This window comes from Heloderma suspectum, chromosome 2 (assembly GCF_057233095.1).
Source record: "Heloderma suspectum isolate Gila_16-S chromosome 2, 16-S_ref, whole genome shotgun sequence".
NCBI lineage: Eukaryota > Metazoa > Chordata > Lepidosauria > Squamata > Helodermatidae > Heloderma > Heloderma suspectum.
Genome location: NC_139459.1, coordinates 382,928,565 through 382,946,085, shown reverse-complemented (window position 1 = coordinate 382,946,085; position 17,521 = coordinate 382,928,565). Strand labels below are relative to the sequence as shown.

At 47.8% G+C, this 17,521-nt stretch overlaps 2 protein-coding genes across 4 annotated transcripts in view; one reads left to right on the top strand and one right to left on the bottom strand.

The window, feature by feature from the left end:
• The window catches only part of LOC146356386 (vomeronasal type-2 receptor 26-like), a 56,862-nt gene extending 42,142 nt beyond the window's left edge, over window positions 1-14,720 (top strand). The window contains exons 4-5 of one of the 3 annotated variants that reach the window (XM_084841105.1): window positions 6,921-7,211; window positions 12,422-14,720. In XM_084841105.1, coding sequence (XP_084697231.1) covers window positions 6,921-7,211; window positions 12,422-12,664 — 534 coding nt within the window. In that variant the 3' untranslated portion in view covers window positions 12,665-14,720. The remainder of the gene's footprint in view (window positions 1-6,920; window positions 7,212-12,421) is intronic. The other 2 variants (XM_084841104.1, XM_084841107.1) reach the window with 2 other exon arrangements.
• Window positions 1-17,521, bottom strand: part of LOC146356375 (uncharacterized) — a 980,383-nt gene that overhangs the window by 135,806 nt on the left and 827,056 nt on the right. The gene's annotated exons all lie outside the window — the stretch shown is intronic.

Here is a 17,521-nt window from a genome sequence, read left to right as displayed (position 1 = left end):
AAGTCAGCCGTGATAGGCTACGTCAATCGTCAAGTAGCCTATCACGGGTGACTTAAAAAAAAAAAAAAAAAAACCGCTTATGGGCAATGGCGGCCCACATAGGGAGCCGCCATTCCCGTTCCTTATTTGGTCACTGTAGTCTACGTAAAGATTTACGTAGACTATGGCGAAAATAAGGGCAACGCTATTTGCGTTGCCCTTATTTTCGCCGTAGTCTACGTAAACATTTATGTAGACTACAGCTACTAAATAAGGAACGCGAATGGCAGCTCCCTATGGGGGCAGCCATCAGCGTACACGCTTTTTTTTTTTAAAGTCACCCGTGATAGGCTACATGACGATTGACGTAGCCTATCACGGCTGACTTTGCAGATCTAGCTGTGATAGGCTACGTTAATCATCACGTAGCCTATCAGGGGGCACTTTTTTTTTTTAAACTTTCGCGTTCGCGGCCGGGCGAGGCGGGAAGCCTCCTCCCCGGCCTGAATTTCGGCCCGGGCGAGGCGGGAAGCCTCCCCCCCGCCTGAATTTTGGCAGGGGCGAGGCAGGAAGCCTCCCCCCCCTGGCCTGAACTTCGCGGGGGGAACAGCGAAGCGCCTCCCCCCCACCGCGAACGTCCTTCGAGGACAGGTAAGGGACTTTCGTCCACCCCTACATGGAATGTATCACAAGGCTAAAAGATACGATGCCAGAAGATGAGCCCCTCAGGTCAGAAGGTGTCCAAGATACTATGGAGGAAGAGCAGAGGGTATTTCCAAATAGCGCCAGAAAGAGTGAAGCGGCTGGGCCCAAGCCGAAAGGACACTCAGCTGTGGATGTGTCTGGTGGTGAAAAGAAAATCCGATGATGTAAAGAGCAATATTGTTTAGGAACTTGGAATGTGAGATCAATGAATCAGGGTAAGCTGGAGGTGGTCAAACATGAGATGGCAAGATTGAACGTCGACATCTTGGGAATCAGTGAACTAAAATGGACAGGATGGGCGAATTTAATTCAGGTGACCATCATATCTACTATTGTGGGCAAGAATCCCTTAGAAGAAATGGAGTAGCACTCATATTCAACAAAAGGGTGGAAAAAGCAGTACTGGGGTACAATCTTAAAAATGATAGAATGATCTCAGTACGAATCCAAGGCAAACCATTCAACATCACAGTAATTCAAGTCTATGCCCCAACCACTGATGCCGAAGAAGCTGAGGTTGATCGGTTCTATGAAGACCTACAACACCTTCTAGAACTAACACCAAAAAAAGATGTCCTCTTCGTCATAGGGGATTGGAATGCTAAAGTAGGAAGTCAAGAAATCATTGGGATAACAGGCAGGCATGGCCTTGGTGTACAAAATGAAGCAGGACAAAGGCTAATCGAGTTTTGCCAAGAGAACACGCTGATCATAGCAAACACGCTTTTCCAACAGCACAAGAGATGACTCTACACATGGACATCACCAGATGGACAATATCGAAATCAGATTGATTATGTCCTTTGCAGCGAAGGATGGAGAAGCTCTATACAGTTAGTCAAAACAAGACCTGGAGCTGATTGTGGCTCAGATCATGAGCTGCTTCTTGCAAAATTTTGGCTGAAATTGAAGAACGTAGGGAAAACCACTAAACCATTCCAGTATGACCTAAATCATGTCCCTTATTAATATACAGTGGAGGTGAGGAATAGATTTCAGGGATTAGACCTGATACAAAGAGTGCCTGAGGAACTATGAAAGGAGGTCCGTAACATTGTTCAGGAGGCAGCAACTCAATCCATCCCAAAGAAAAAGAAATGCAAGAAAGCCAAGTGGCAGTCTGATGAGGCTTTACAAGTAGCTGAGGAAAGAAGGGAAGCGAAAAGCAAGGGAGAAAGGGGAAGATATATCCAACGGAATGCAGAGTTCCAGAGAATAGCAAAGAGAGACAAAAAGGCGTTGTTAAATGAACAATGCAAAGAAATCGAGGAAAACAACAGAATGGGAAAGACTAGAGATCTCTTCAAGAAAATTGGAGATCTCAAGGGAACGTTTTGTGCAAAGACGGGCATGATAAAGGACCAAGAAGGCAGGGACCTAACAGAAGCAGATGAGATTAAGAAGAGGTGGCAAGAATACACAGAAGAACTATACAGGAAAGATCTGAATGTTCCTGATAGCCATGATAGTGCGGTCACTGAACTTGAGCTGGACATCCTCGAGAGTGAAGTCAAGTGGGCCTTAGGAAGCATTAGTAACAACAAAGCTAGCGGAGATGACAGTCTTCCAGCTGAGCTATTTAAAATCCGAAAAGATGATGGTGTTAAAGTGCTGCATTAAATATGCCAACAAATTTGGAATACTCAACAATGGCCGCAAGACTGGAAAAGGTCAGTTTACATTCCAATTCCAAAGAAGGGCAACGCCAAAGAGTGTTCAAAATACCGCACAATTGCACTCATTTCACATGCCAGCAAGGTGATGCTCAAAATCCTACAAGCTAGGCTTCAGCAGTATGTGAACCGAGAACTACCGGAAGTACAAGCTGGGTTTCAAAGAGGCAGAGGAACTAGAGATCAAATTGCCAACATTCGCTGCATCATGGAGAAAGCAAGCGAATTCCAGAAAAACGTCTATTTCTGCTTCATTGACTATGCTAAAGCCTTTGATTGTGTGGATCACAACAAACTGTGGCAAATTCTTAAAGTGATGGGAGTACCAGACCACCTTTCCTGTCTCCTGAGAAACCTGTATGAGGGTCAAGAAGCAACAGTAAGAACCAGACATGGAACAACCGAGTGGTTCAAAATTGGGAATGGAGTACGACAAGGCTGCACCCTGCTTATTTAACTTATATGCAGAGTACATCATGAGAAATGCCAGGTTGGATGAATCAAAGGTCAGAATTAAGATTGCTGGGAGAATTATCAACAACATCCCTGATAAATTGCTCTCCTGACTTTTGCCACTCTGTCCTTTTTGAAGAAGAATTCGGAGCTTCATTAAAGTGAAAGCACCATTTAGTTCAGTACACTAACATATGACTGGATCCATGGGGTTCCCTTCCATTCGTTCAGCCAAAAGAACCAGCAGCCTCTTTGCTTTTAAATGTTGTGATAAGACACAGGATGGAGCTGAGGAAGTTCTTTCTTGGGAGTGGTCCAAATTCAGATGTCCGCACAGAGTGTTCCTCTCCAGAATAATTACAGGGCCATAGTTCTAAGGCTGAGCATCTTTCTGCCTCGTCCACCACAGTCCTTGACCGTAAATCCTACTGCACTCTGTGGGATTTACTTCTGAAGAAGCCAGAGGTGTTTGTGTGTGCGTGTGTGTGTGTGTGTGTAATGGGTGTTAGACCAATTCAAAATAAATCAGAAGACATAATATGAGGAGACAGGGATACAGTTTCTTCAGTTTAGCTCATACAATCAGCTGAATGCTCATATGCATGAAGATTAGAAAATAATTAGCCACCTGTTTGTTGAGATATCTGACATTTCCCAGGACAGTGAATGACCAATCTTTCCTCAGAATGCCCTGGGAAGTTAGTCAGCAGAGCATACAGCCTATGGCCTCTCAAATTAATAAAAATCACAATGAAAGATCCCTTGTGTCAGAGTTGCAGGGACTCCTGCCTTACACAGACACAATTTATTTGCATTGCCCTGAAAAAGCCTAACCTGGACCCAGAGGATGTTAACAATTATAGGCCAGTGGCCAACATCCCCTTCCTGGGCAAGGTGCTTGAGCGGGTGGTTGTAGGACAGCTCCAGGCACTCTTGAATGAAACGGACTATCTTGATCCATTTCAATCGGGCTTCAGGCCTGGTTTTGGAACGGAAACTGCCTTGGTCGCCCTGTGGGATGACCTCTGCCGGGAGAGGGACAGGGGGAGTGCAACCCTGTTGATTCTCCTGGACCTCTCAGCGGCTTTCGATACCATCGACCATGGTATCCTTCTGGATAGGTTGTCTGGGTTGGGAGTTGGAGGCACTGCACTACAGTGGTTCCGCTCCTACTTGGATGGCTGATTCCAGAAGGTGGTGCTGGGGGATTATTGCTCTGTGCCATGGCAATTGTGCCATGGGGTTCCACAAGGCTCTATTTTATCCCCCATGCTGTTTAACATCTACTTGAAACCGCTGGGGGATAAAATAATAAAATTTAATTAATTTTATTTATTAAAAAAAAAAAATATTTTTGCCGTAGTCCACGTAAATCTTTACGTAGACTACAGGGACCTAATAAGGAACGCGAATGGAGGCTCTGTATGGGGGCCGCCATTTGCGTACGCGCTTTTTTTTTTTTAAGTCACCCGTGATAGGCTACATGACGATTCACGTAGCCTATCATGGCTGATTTTGCAAATCTAGCTGTGATAGGCTACGTGAATCGTCACGTAGCCTATCGGGGAAGTTGTTTTTGTTTTGTTTTTACTTTCGCGTTCGCGGCCGGGCGAGGCGAGGCGCCTCCTCCCCGGCCTGAATTTCGGCCGGGTGAGGCGGGAAGCCTCCCCCCCGGCCTGAATTTCGGCCCGGCAAGACGGGAAGCCTCTCCCCCCCGGCCTGAACTTCGCGGGGGGAGCAGCGAAGCGCCTCCCCCCCACCGCGAACGGCCTTCGACAAAAGGTAAGGGACTTTCGTCCACCCCTAGTTTGATGTCCTTGTAAAGACACTGCAGCCCCGATCTTGCAAGACCTTTCTCACATCTTCTGATTAGCTGGCTGGGGATGTGAAAGGAACAGTGACAAACAGGGATAGTACGAGGCACGCAGACCCAGAATGATATCATTGCTGCTGCTCTTGTTTCCTTATGTAGCCTGTCGAGTTCAGAAGACAAAATGCCCGAGATCTGAGAAGAAAGAGCAAGTGTTAGGATCAGATTACTATAGGCCAGGAGACTACCTCATTAGTGGAGTCCTCTCTTCCCAGTTCGTTAAGTGTCAAGAACCATACGTTTTCTCTGAGTCCCCTTTAGCCAGGGTTGTCATGTAAGTGATGGTGATAATTCTTCCAAACCTGCACTCCAGTAGTCCCCATTTACTGAGACTGTCCTGCTGTTCTGTTGTATCTGGTCTTCCCTGATAAATCGCTCTCCCGACTTTTGCCCCTCTGTGCTTTTTGAAGAAGGATTAGGAGCTCCATTAAAATAAAGGCACCATTTTGTTCAGTACAATCACATGTGACTGGATAATGGGGTTCCTTTGCATTGTTTCAACCAAAAGAGCAAACTCCCTCTTTGCCTTTGAATGCTGTGATAAGACACAGGCTGGAGCTGGGGTGATTCTTTCTTGGGAGTGGTCCAAATGCAAATGTCTACACAGAGGTTCTTTCTCCAGAGGAATTACAGAGCCAGAGTAGGGATGGACGAAAGGGACTTACCTGGTCCTGCAGCTTCCTTCGCGGTGTGGGGGAGGCGCTTCGGTTCTCCCCCCGAAGTTCAGGCGAGGGGGGGGAGGCGCCCCATCCCTTGCCGCCGAAATTCAGGCTGGGGAGGAGCGCCCTGTCTCCCCGGCCGCGAAAAAAAAGTAAAGTAAGAAACACACACACACACCCGTGATAGGCTACGTAATGATTTACGTAGCCTATCACGGCTAGATTTCCAAAGTCAGCCATGATAGGCTATGTAAATCGTCACGTAGCCTATCACGGGTGACTTTGGAAAAAAAAAAGCGTGTACGCAAATGGTGGCGCCATTAGTTCCTTAGTTTGGCACATCTAGTCTACGTAAAGATTTACATAGACGACGGCGAAAATAAATGCAACGCAAATAGCCTATCATGAATGGGGGGGGGAGATTGTAAATGGCGGCGGAGGCGGCAGACGGTCGGAAGACCAGCCGCCGCTGCTGCCTCCGCTGAAGCCGCCGCTGGAGCCGCCGCCGTCCGGAACATCTGCCCCAGGTAAGTCTCGTCCTGAGGGGGATCCGCAGGGTGCGGGGGGTGGCAGGCCGTTCCACCACGGAGTTTGGGGGGCCGAATGCACTGGCATTCGGCCTCACCGAGATCCATGGAGGAATTCTCTGACATCCTAGTCACTTGTTGATTCTGAATGTTGAGGAGGGAGGGGAGCGAACCTGCCGCCGTTCTCGGCCTTCTTTTAATCGCAGTGGTCATTTTGCTTTCTGCATCATGCCATGTTTTCTGGTGTTTGGGGTGGGGGAGGAAAATGGCCACTGCCATTAAGAAAAAGCAAAAAAGATCTGCCTTTTTCTGGAGAGACATTTAGTGGGTATGTAATGACCAATCATATGAGAGAAAAGTAGGCTGGGTTTTTTAAAAGTAAGTAATGGCCTTGAAGAAAATGCTAATTACAGATCTTGGTGTGTGTGTGTGTGTGTGTTTGTGCATGTGCACTCACACACACTTGTATGTCTGTGTTTTTGCTTTCCTGCCTGTATAGTTCAATGTGTTGCAGGGGATTTTACTTCTGATGTGAGTTTAGCTTCACTCTCTCCTTTCCCCCAGTCATAGTTACATCAATTCTCTTTTGGCTTTGCAAAGTTGTGTTACTGAATATCACCCACAGAGGTTTTAAAGTAAAAAAAAAACAGGGAAATATCACAGTACGTAATCCCAGCACTTCTTCCTGGCACCTGTAAATTTCAAAAACGTTGGTGAAACCATTCCGACTGATCCCCGACCCCAATTTCCATTTTACATGATGGAATGATTGCTTGAACTGAAATCTGTCAGCATCCCCCCTCAAGGAATGTGCTATGAACATCTCCATCTTTCTGTTGATCAGGTGTAGGGATACTCAATTTTCATGAAACATATGAATGTTTTCTGCCCCCTATGAAATTCCAAAGCATTATGTGATGAATGGGTCTTCTGAGATTAAAACTGCATGAACAAGGATTTAGGGGTATGAAAGAAAGAAACTGAGAATTGCTTTCATTCAATGGAGAATGACAGCACAAGGCATTGCATTTAATTTTTGTTTATTGTTTTGCAGTTTGCAAGCCAAAGGTACTGGCATATCCTGTTCTTCTTGTTTGCCATTCAGGAGATCAACCAGAACCCCAGGCTCTTACCCAACATCACCCTGGGCAACAGCATCTACAAGTCCTTCTTCGACGGAAGAGCCACCTCCTACGCCATGCTGCAACTCCTTGCTGGGGGTGAAAGAAACATTCCACATTACAGCTGTGGGAGACAGAATCACCTGCTGGCTGTTCTTGAAGGGGCTGAATCAGACCTCTCCCTCCACATTTTCTCCATGTCGAGCATCTACAAATTCCCACAGGTGTGAATGGGGAGCGGACAGGAGGCCAGGTGCATAGATAGGGGAGCTGAGCACTGGATTGGCCCAGCTCCCACACTTCATTGCCTGTGCTACTGGGCATGCTTGTCCTCTGCAGTGTCCATTGCAGGTAACTCCTGGGATTTGTGGTGCTTTGGAATGGGGGACTGGGCATCAAAAAGAGAGGCCAGAGGAGGACCATCATCTATTCTGTCCTTAGATATTGGAGTGGTCAGGAGTTGCCTGGGGAGAAATGAGGCTGGAGAAAGAGGACGATCAGGGTCAGCAGCATCTGAGGTCAGCATGGTTGGACACTCGACAAGAATCCACAGGCTCAGGAGGTCTCATACCCCCATCCTGGCAATCCCTGCTTCTTTTGACAGGGATTGAATGTAAACTGAGTGAAACAAGCACTAGGCCCTCTTCTGTGTCTGCTGCCACCATGTTCAATGACACATTGGGCAATCTTCTTAGAAAGCCATCCTGTGGCCACCAGATGTTGTGTAGGTGGTCGTAGGAATTTGGGGTTCTGGCAACCATGCTCCTCTGAGCTCAGTGGCCTGAAACTGCACTCTCCACCCCCACCCCTGCCTCCTGTCACTTGCGCCAAGGGAACTGATGGTCTCAGTTGCTTTCATTTGTTCCCCTCAATTGTTTTTCAAACAATTTAGATCTCAGAAGAGGTGATGATCACATAGTGCTTTGGGCATTCATGGGGGGCAGCAAACATACCCATGTTGCAAAGTAATTAAGTATCCATGCTGTCAAAGTGATGCATGCCATATGCCAGCAAATTTGGAATACACAAGAATGGCCACCAGATTGGAATAAAATCAATTTATATCCCCATACCCAAAAAGGGAAGCACTAAAGAATGTTCAAACTATTGAACAGTGGCACTTATTTCACATGCCAGTAAGGTAATGCTCAAGATCTTTCAAGGTCGACTCCAGCAAGTCATGGAGCGAGAACAGCCTGATTTACAAGCTGGGTCTAGAAAAGGCAGAGGAACTAGAGACCAAATTGCCAATATCGGCTGGATAATGGAGAAAAGCAGGGAGTTTCAGAAAAAACATCTATTTCTGTTTTATTGACTACTCTAAAGCCTTTGACTGTGTGGATCATAACAAATTGTGGCAAGTTCTTGGTGGTATGGGGATACCAAGTCATCTTGTCTGCCTGCCTCCTGAGGAATCTGTATAATGACCAAGTGGCAATGGGAAGAACAGACCACGGAACAATGGACTGGTTTAAGATTGGGAAAGGAGGGTTGTATACTGTCAACCTACCTATGCAACCTGTACGCAGAACACATCATGTGATGTGGTGGGCTTGATGAAGCCAAGGCTGGAGTTAAAATTGCTGGAAGAAACATTAACTATCTCAGAGATGCAGATGATACCACTTTGATGGCTGAAAGTGAGGAGGAGCTGAGGAACCATATGACAAAGGTGAAAGAAGAAAGTGCAACAGCTGGGTTGCAGTTCAACCTCAAAAAAACCAAGATTATGGCAACCATCTTGATTGATAACTGGCAAATAGAGGGAGAAAACGTGGAGGCAGTGACAGGCTTTGTCTTTCTAGGTGCAAAGATTACTGCAGATGCTGACTTCTGCCAGGAAATCAGAAGACGTTTTCTTCTTGGGAGGAGAGCAATGACAAATCTTGATAAAATAGTGAAAAGTAGTGACATCACAGTGACAACAAAGCTCTGCATAGTTAAAGCAGTGGTATTCCCCATAGTTCCCCTTCATGGATCACTGCCTTGTTGTGGAGAAGGGGCTTGCATAACTCAGTGAAGCCATAAGATATGCCGTGCAGGACCACCCAAGACGGACAGGTCATGGCAGAGAGTTCTGACAAAATGTGGTCCACTGGAGAAGGAAATAGCAACCCACTCCTGTATTCTTGCCAAGAAAACAACCTATGGCTATGAGAGCTGGACCATAAGGAAGGCTGAGCGAAGGAAGATAGATGCTTTTGAACTGTGGTGCTGGAGGAAAATTCTGAGAGTGCCTTGGACTGCAAAAAGATCAAACCAGTCCATCCTCCAGGAAATAAAGCCAGACTGCTCACTTGAGGGAAGGATATTAAGGGCAAAACTGAAGTACTTTGGCCACATCATGAGAAGACAGGACACCCTGGAGAAGATGCTGATGCTAGGGAAAGTGGAAGGCAAAAGGAAGAGGGGCCGACCAAGGGCAAGATGGTTGGATGATATTCTGGAGGTGACGGACTTGACCTTGGGGGAGCTGGGGGTGGCAACAGATGACAGGAAGCTCTGGCGTGGGCTGGTCCATGAAGTCACGAAGAGTCAGAAGTGACTGACTGAATAAACAACAACACCAGGTCAAAGGAAAGATGGAAATATTTGTAACCGCATTGGACTGGATGGTCCTTTGGCCCCTTCCAACCCTACTATTCTATGATTCTATGATTCTCTGAATCAGTGATCTGCTCCACTCATAGAGGGGCAAAAACAGGACATTCCTCGGGGCAGGGTTGAGAGGAGACCACAGAAGCTGTCTTAGACAGCTTCCGATGTGATCTCCAGCTCCGTTCCTGTCCCCTCCCCGAAGCTGCATTTAGACGTGTGAAAACGTGGGTCTAAGGCAAAGTGCAGCATGGAGGGAATGCTCTCCTCTGTGCTGCTTCTGCCCTGCATTGGATCGGAGGTCGCCTCTGGCTTCAAGGGAGGTCAGAGGCGCCCGTCTAACTCTATAGGATTGTGGCCGTAATCATGTCCGGAAAGACTCTCCTATGCAGATGCTGCAGTAAACAGTAGTGGCTGCCAGGAATGAGAACCCTCCCCAGCAGTTTTCGCAGCACCCACCCGGTCACTGCCATGATTCCGCACCACGGTATGATGTCACCCACCTCTCAGTTAAAGGCTCAGCCCTGTAGTACATCTATTTATTGCAGTATTTATTTATTTACAATTGCATTCAGCTCCACATGTAGACAGATTCTAGAGCAGTGGACAAGAAAAGATACAAGATAAGTTGAAAGAATAAAACTCCTTATTTATTTATTTATTTCAAGAGAAACAAACAGAATTCTGTTACAACTGTGGCTGGTCAGTCAAGGAAGGCTTCACGAAATACAGATGTTTTCAGGGAACAGCACAGTGTTGGTGCCTGCCTGACCTCTAAAGGCAGGGAATTCCACAGGAAGGGGGCCACCACACTGAAGGCTTTCTTTCTTTTGGACTCCAACTGGGCCATAGGTCCATGTGGAACCACCAGGAACATCCCCTCTGATGACCTCAGTGACCAGTCTGGTTGGTAAGGGAGCAGGCGCTGTCTCAAGTATCCTGGTCCCAAGTTCTCTAGGGCTATGTACTTAAGCTTGGCCCAGTAGCAAATAGGCAGCCAGTGCAGCTCCCTCAGCAGAGGAGTTACACACTGAAAAGGAGCAGCTCCCGACAACAGATGAGCTTCTGATTTCTGAGGTATCCCCAGCTTTTGGAGCAGCCTTAAGGGCAGCCCCACATAGAGTGCACTACAGTAATGCAGTCTTGGGGTTACTAGCACCTGTCTGACTGTGACCAAGCTACTCTGTCCAGGACAGGCCATAGCTGGCAAACCAGCCAAAGCTGGTAAGAGACACTCCAAGCCACAAGGGCCACCTGGTCTTCCAGGGACAATGATGGATCTCGGAGTACCACAGACTACAAGCCTGATCTCTCAAGGGGAGCGCAACCCTTTCCAGAAGAGGCAATGTTTTTATCTCCTGGATGTGGGAAGCACTCATAAACAGGGCTTGTGTACCACCAAGATAAGGATTCAGTTCACTGGCCCTCATCCAGCTGATTACTGAGTCTACACAGTGGTCCAGGACTTGCACAGCCTCACCTGGATCAAATGTCACAAGGACACAGAGCTGCTGTCAAGGGCTCCTTGGAGGCCTCTCTCAGTCTAATCCAGTAGTCAAGTCCAGACACAGACAAAGAGATTCCTTTCAAAGCTTTATTCTTCTTTTACAACTTAACAACTCTACCGTTTGCAACTAGATCTGAGCAGCACAGTACCTATGCCCAAAGTTGGAACAGTTGTCCCCGTTTGAAAGGGAATTACTGGCAGACCCCTGAACTTAAGGACTAGGGAGAGTCCCTCCCCTTTTCCCTTGTATCCTCTGGGCACAGCCGTTGTTTGCGCGCCAACCGGGCACTACGCCTCCTTTCTGCACCCTCCATTTGGCGCCGCTCTCTGCGTCGGCGTCGCTCATCCACCAAGTCTGCTATCCGCGCTCTGTCACTCCCTGGACTGCTATCTAAGCTAGGAATGCTGGTGGGAGGAATCTCCATCAGCTGTGGGCCCTGGGAAAGAGAAGCGCATTCCTCTCCCAGGAGCAACTGCTCTTCCTCAGAATCAGAACTACTCTGGGATTCTATGGGCTCAGTCTCCACCCTGGCAGCTACGTCTCATCAGCATACTTGTGGCACTTGGCCCCAAATCCCCTCATGACCCATCAGAGCGGCTTCGTACAGATGTTGAACCACATTGGGGACAAGATGGTGCCCTGTAGAAGACTGTAGCTCAATTGCCAAGGGGTCAAGGAATGGTCACCCAATGTTACCATCTGAAATCAGTCCCATAGGTAGGACCAGAACCGCTGCAGCACAGTGCCTCCAGTGCCCATCCCACAGAGTCAATCAAGGAGGATACCATGGTGATGGTATCCAAATCCAACGAGAGATCAAGCGGAAGTAACAGGGTGGAACTCCCCTGTCCCTCTCTTGATAAAGGTCCTCGACAATGGCAACCCAAGCTGGTTCAGTCCTTTAACTGGATGAAAACCTGAAGTGGGTTGCTTTGGTACTCATGTTGCCCCTTCATGGCTGCAATTCTTGAAGAAGGCTCCTGTGTGCTCCCCAAACAGAGTCTAGAACCCAGTTGGGGTCGGGGTGGGACTAAATCTGTCCTTTTCGGTGGCTTCACTCGAGGCAGGGAGCACATTAACTTGCATTGACTGGTTCCTGAAGTCAATCAGTACCTTGAATGTGTGAAAAGCACTCCCATGCTCCCCTGTGGCTGCACCATAAATGACGCTTGGGATATTTTTGGCCTCCCCCTCCAAATATGCCCCACACCTTTCATAGAGACAGGCATTTCTCTTAGTTACTAGTCATTTCAGGTTAATACATATATGACCTTCATCCAGAAAGGGAAACAATACTAACCTACAGTCTCTGACTTTACTTTGCTCCGTAGATCAGTTATGGCATTGTTGCTCCAGTTCTTAATGACAAAACTGAGTTCCCTTTTGTCTACCGGATGGCCCCAAAGGAAGAAGCCCAGTACCCGGGGATCGTCCAGCTGCTCCTGTTTTTCCGATGGACGTGGGTCAGTCTCTTTGCTCCAGACACTGAGAATGGGGAGAGGTTCCTGGGTGCCTTGACCCCCCTGAAGATCAGCAGTGGGATTTGTGTCGCTTTCTCCAAAAGACTACCATGAAATATCTTACGTCAAATCTCCCAGATTGACCTATCTGACTTAGGGAAACAAGTGAAGATCACTGTTTACTGTGCAAACTCTGACTATGGCTTTTTTCTGGTTATGTTGATACAAAGAACACTCAAAAAGAAAGAAACTGGGGCAAAACTCTGGATCACACCAGCTTTTCAGGACCCTGACATCAACTTGTCTCTTGCACCTTCTTTCTTCCAGTTCCTCCATGGTTCTTTGTCGTTCATATGAAGACTACAAAAATGACAAAATATGGCTACTATGAACCAGTCTCCTCTGCGCTGTCAGTGTTTTGGGATAGCACCTTTAACTGTTTCAATTCAATGCATGTTTTGTCCATGAAAAATTGGACAAGATGCAGAGAGAAAGAGCAATGGGTGGTGCTGCCCCAGGAGGAGATCGAGAGAGTCCTATCTCAGGACAGCTACACTACTTACAGCAGCATCCAAGCTGTGGCTCACGCCCTACATGTTGTATATTCATCTCGATCCAAGCGGATGGTGGTGGCGGATGAAGGAGAAAGGTGGGAACATTGTAGTAGTAATGGGGGACTTCAATTTCCCCAATATTTGTTGGGAGACAATTTGGGATTCAGGATTTGGACCGAAGTGGTGCACAGCCCTAGTAAAAATGATGTCATCCACAGGAGGCTTGGATATGCTCTCTTTCAGCATCTGATGAGGCCTCCTCCAATGGCCCAACCATCTGAGATTTGGCTGGGGACAATTCCCAAAATTTCTTGCCCCTCTGTGCAACCAGTGAAAGCTATAGCTCTTTGCTTTGAGAGTTTTTCTGGAAAAAATCAAATTTCACCAGCTCTTCACACAGAAACTGCAGGGCCAACCTGTCTGAAATTTGGCAGGTGGAATCCCCTCCATGGCAGATGCCAGGTCCCCAAATTTCATGCATTTTCATGAAACCTGAAACCCGATGGCCATTTCTATTTTCCAATGCAAGTCGAAGAGAAATTATCATATAAGAATGATTCAGATATCCGAATCTCACTTTGGATTTGGATTCAAAGTGAAGCGGGTGGGGTCAGAATCTGTCCAAAGCAAAGCAGTGCTGCTTGAGAAGGTCCAAAGTGGCATCCCAACTAACAATGGGGAATGTAGGGATGTCAGAGAATTCCACAACAGGTCTCGGTGAGGCTGAATGCCAGTGAATTCGGCCCCCCGAAAACCATCGCAGAATGAAGCCCCTACCCCCCAACCCATGAAAGGCACGTGGGACGAAGACCCCAACCTCCCACCCCACGAAAGGTGCAAGAAATGGAGCACTTGCCTGCTCCAGTCCTGCTTTGCGAATGGCATCCGTCCTGTGGCTGCCATTCGCTTCCTCCTCTTCAGCCGTGATAGGCTATGTAAATACTTGCGTAGCCTATCACGGCTAACCCAAGGACGCCATTTGCATCCCTGCAGAGGCCGTGATAGGCTATGTAAGTATTTATGTAGCCTATCATGGCGGGGGGGGGAACCCAGCGTACACAAATGGCGGCGGCTACCGCCATTTGCGTATGCTGGGGTTTTTCCCCCTGCTGTCATAGGTTATGTAAATATTTACATAGCCTATCATGGCTCAATAAAGGGACACAAATGGCAGCAGCTATGACAGCCTCCATTTGCGTCCCTGGCTGCAGGGCTGCCCAGCGGCTGGATGTCCGGCTGAGGGCGGCTGTAGCCAGCTGGCGGCTCCGCGGCTTGGCCATAGAGTGGAGCTGGCCAGGGAGGATTCCGTAGGGAGGGACGGAGCACCTCCCCCCACCTGCGGAATCCGGCGGAGCCAGGTAAGCGGAGTTTCGTACACCCCTAGGAATGTAGTTTTCTCCCCAACATGACATGCTAAGCTACCATGGTTAGCAGAAATTCCCTAACCATCATAGGTTAGCATGATGTGTGAACAGATGTGGTATCTTTGTTATGAGTAGGAATGTCCGGATTTTGTTTAAAAGTCTCTGTAGATTATCAGGCCTCTTTAGTTCTGCCAACTTTTCAATGATGGAGTAGAAATTATGTACCAGAATTTTGGTGTGTGTCCCCCCAGTAAAAAAAAAAAGAAAAGGTTTGGAAGTCTCCGGAATTTGTGCAACTTGGAAAAAGCAAATCTAATCTGTCAAATCCAATCTCATCTGAATCGACCATGGATTATTCTGACATCCCTAGTTGTGAGTGTGAATACCCAAAGAATGGCATTCTGAGCTCAGATGGGATGTGCAATGACCATCAAAGATTAGAGCTCAAAGTGATGAGGCCTAAGATATTGACTATATTTTCATGATTTCTAAATCTGGGCTGTTTTCTCTGCCATTCTAGCTTCACACTTTCTTAAGAGAAATCCAGTTTTCTAATGCTTCCATGTGTGGACTGTATCTGGATGAGACTGGGGAACTGGCAGCTGACTTTGATATTGTGAATTGGGTGATGTTTGCCAATGAGTCACATGCTAGAGTGACTACTGGAGTGTGGAGAGACAGGCATCTCCAGACATCAAACTCACAATTAAGCGGGGAGCCATTGTGTGGCTCGGCCATTTTAGTGAGGTAGGGGAAAGGATTTGTGTCCTATAATTGGCTTGTGACATCTCTTCAGCTCTAATAATATCCACCCTATTCTGTGATTTTTTTCCAGGCTTCTTAACACATGTTAGGCTACATGGCTCTCCAGTCAGATAAGCACAACTCCCAATTCATACTGAATTGAAGCGTCAACGTAGGAAGGTGCCTCCAAAAATATGGGTTCATCCAACCCAGTATTGCTGACACTGACTGTAGCGGCTCTCCAGTTTTTGAGGCAGGAGATATCTCAGCCCTACCTGGAGATGCCAGAGATTGAACCTGGGACCTAGTGCATGTCAATCCGGCACACTACTGCTGAATTATTGCACCAATATGGGTGGAATCAGATTGAGTTAAAAGAGATGGTATGGATTCTAAGTGCAGAGTCAAGGGGGAGACTATAAATAGTAACACAGTGCCCAGGTGGGGGCAGTATACCTCGGAGCCAGGGCCAAAGTCAGATTTTGTGAGGAGCCCGATATGTTCTGTGGAACAATACTGGGATATCATGAAAGGATTCTGGTTCAGCATCAGCCTCTGCAGTTTGATACTTGGAGAGCCCTGAATCTTCCTTAAAACAAAGGGTTGGAATACAATATGCATCCCCACCGCAATGTCACATATCCCATGCAGCTGTAGAAAGGTTGGGTGGTAATCCCTCTTGCTGATAAGACCCCTCTGGGCCAATTTACCCTCCCTGCAAACTGAAAGAACAAAAATATCTCCCAGATCTGAACTTGGCCAAAGATGGGCTAATCCAACACAGAGGACAATGCTTTTACTATACTTCCATCCTAGCTCAACGCATTTATAAGCCAGGACTGTCAACTCCACTAGTCGTCAGGAAACAGCTTGCCTTGGTCCTCACCCGTCTCTACACTTTGGACGTCACGCTCTTGCTCTTCCCTGCCTCTCTCATGCTTATTTCTCCTTTCCCATTTATAGAGCAGATAATCTAGTTTGGATTTATTGCTCATCCCTGGCCTCCCACCCCCACTCATTTCCAGCATGCCACCATGGTAGTCGGATGGATCAAAATTGGGAGCAATAGCACAGGAAGTCTCAAGTTTCTCTAAACCTGAGTAGTACAGAGGTCAGAAAGGAGGCTTGGAGGTGCCAGGTGGGTAGGGATGTACGAAATAGGGATGGCGGAGAATTTTGTCACGGATTTCAGTGAGGCCAAATGCACTGGCATTCAGCCCCCCAAAATCCATGGCAGAATGGCCTCCCACCCCCTCCCACCCCACGGAATCCCCCCGGGAAGAAACTTACCTGGGGCTCCAGCAGCGGCTCCGGCAGCAGCGGTGACTGGTCTTTGGGCCGGCAGCTGTGGCCGCCATTTGTGTCCTGCCAAGCTGCTGTGATAGGCTAAGTAAGTATTTACATAGCCTATCATGGCAAGCCAAAAAACCCACAAAAAAACAGCATACGCAAATGGCGGTGGCTACGGCAGCCACCATTTGCGTTCCCTATTTTTAGCCGTTTTAGCTTATGTAAATATTTACGTAGGCTATTATGGCAAAAAAAAGGGGGGACGCAGATAGCGTAGTGGGCGCCATTTGTGTCCCTTTTTTTTCGCCTTAATAGCCTACATAATTGACCCCCATCCACATCTAAGGTAGTGGTGAGGCTGGAACTATAGCACAGCTATATTGTCTAATTAATGCATCTGTTCAAGAAGAGGCCCTTAACAGCTGCAGTGTGCCAGCATATTCCAGCTTGAGTGCACATTAGGGATGGTGGAGAATTTCTCCCCGAAACATCGGGGGGCCGAGCGCCAATGTGTTCGGCCCCCCAAACAAGTTTTGGGGAGAAATTCTCTGCACCCCCCCCCCCGGGACGGGACTTACCTTTGGCGAATGTCCCTCCCGGCGGCGGGTCCGGCCGGCGGTTCGGCGGGTGTTCGCTATTTGCATTGCCCTTATTTTCGCCGTAGTCTACGTAAAGATTTACGTAGACTACAGTGACCAAATAAGGAATGCGAATGGCGGCTCCCTATCGGGGCCGCCATTTGCGTATGCGCTTTTGTTTTTTTTTAAAGTCACCCGTGATAGGCTACATGACAATTAACGTAGCCTATCACGGCTGACTTTGTAGATCTAGCCGTGATAGGCTACGTTAATCGTCACGTAGCCTATCACTGGGGCGTTTTTTTTAAAAAAAAAACTTTTGAGTTCGCGGCCGGGCAAGGTGGGAAGCCTCCCCCCCCGGCCTGAATTTCGGCCCGGCGAGGCGGGAAGCCTCCCCCGCCCGGCCTGAACTTCGCGAGGGGAGCAGCGAAGCGCCTCCCC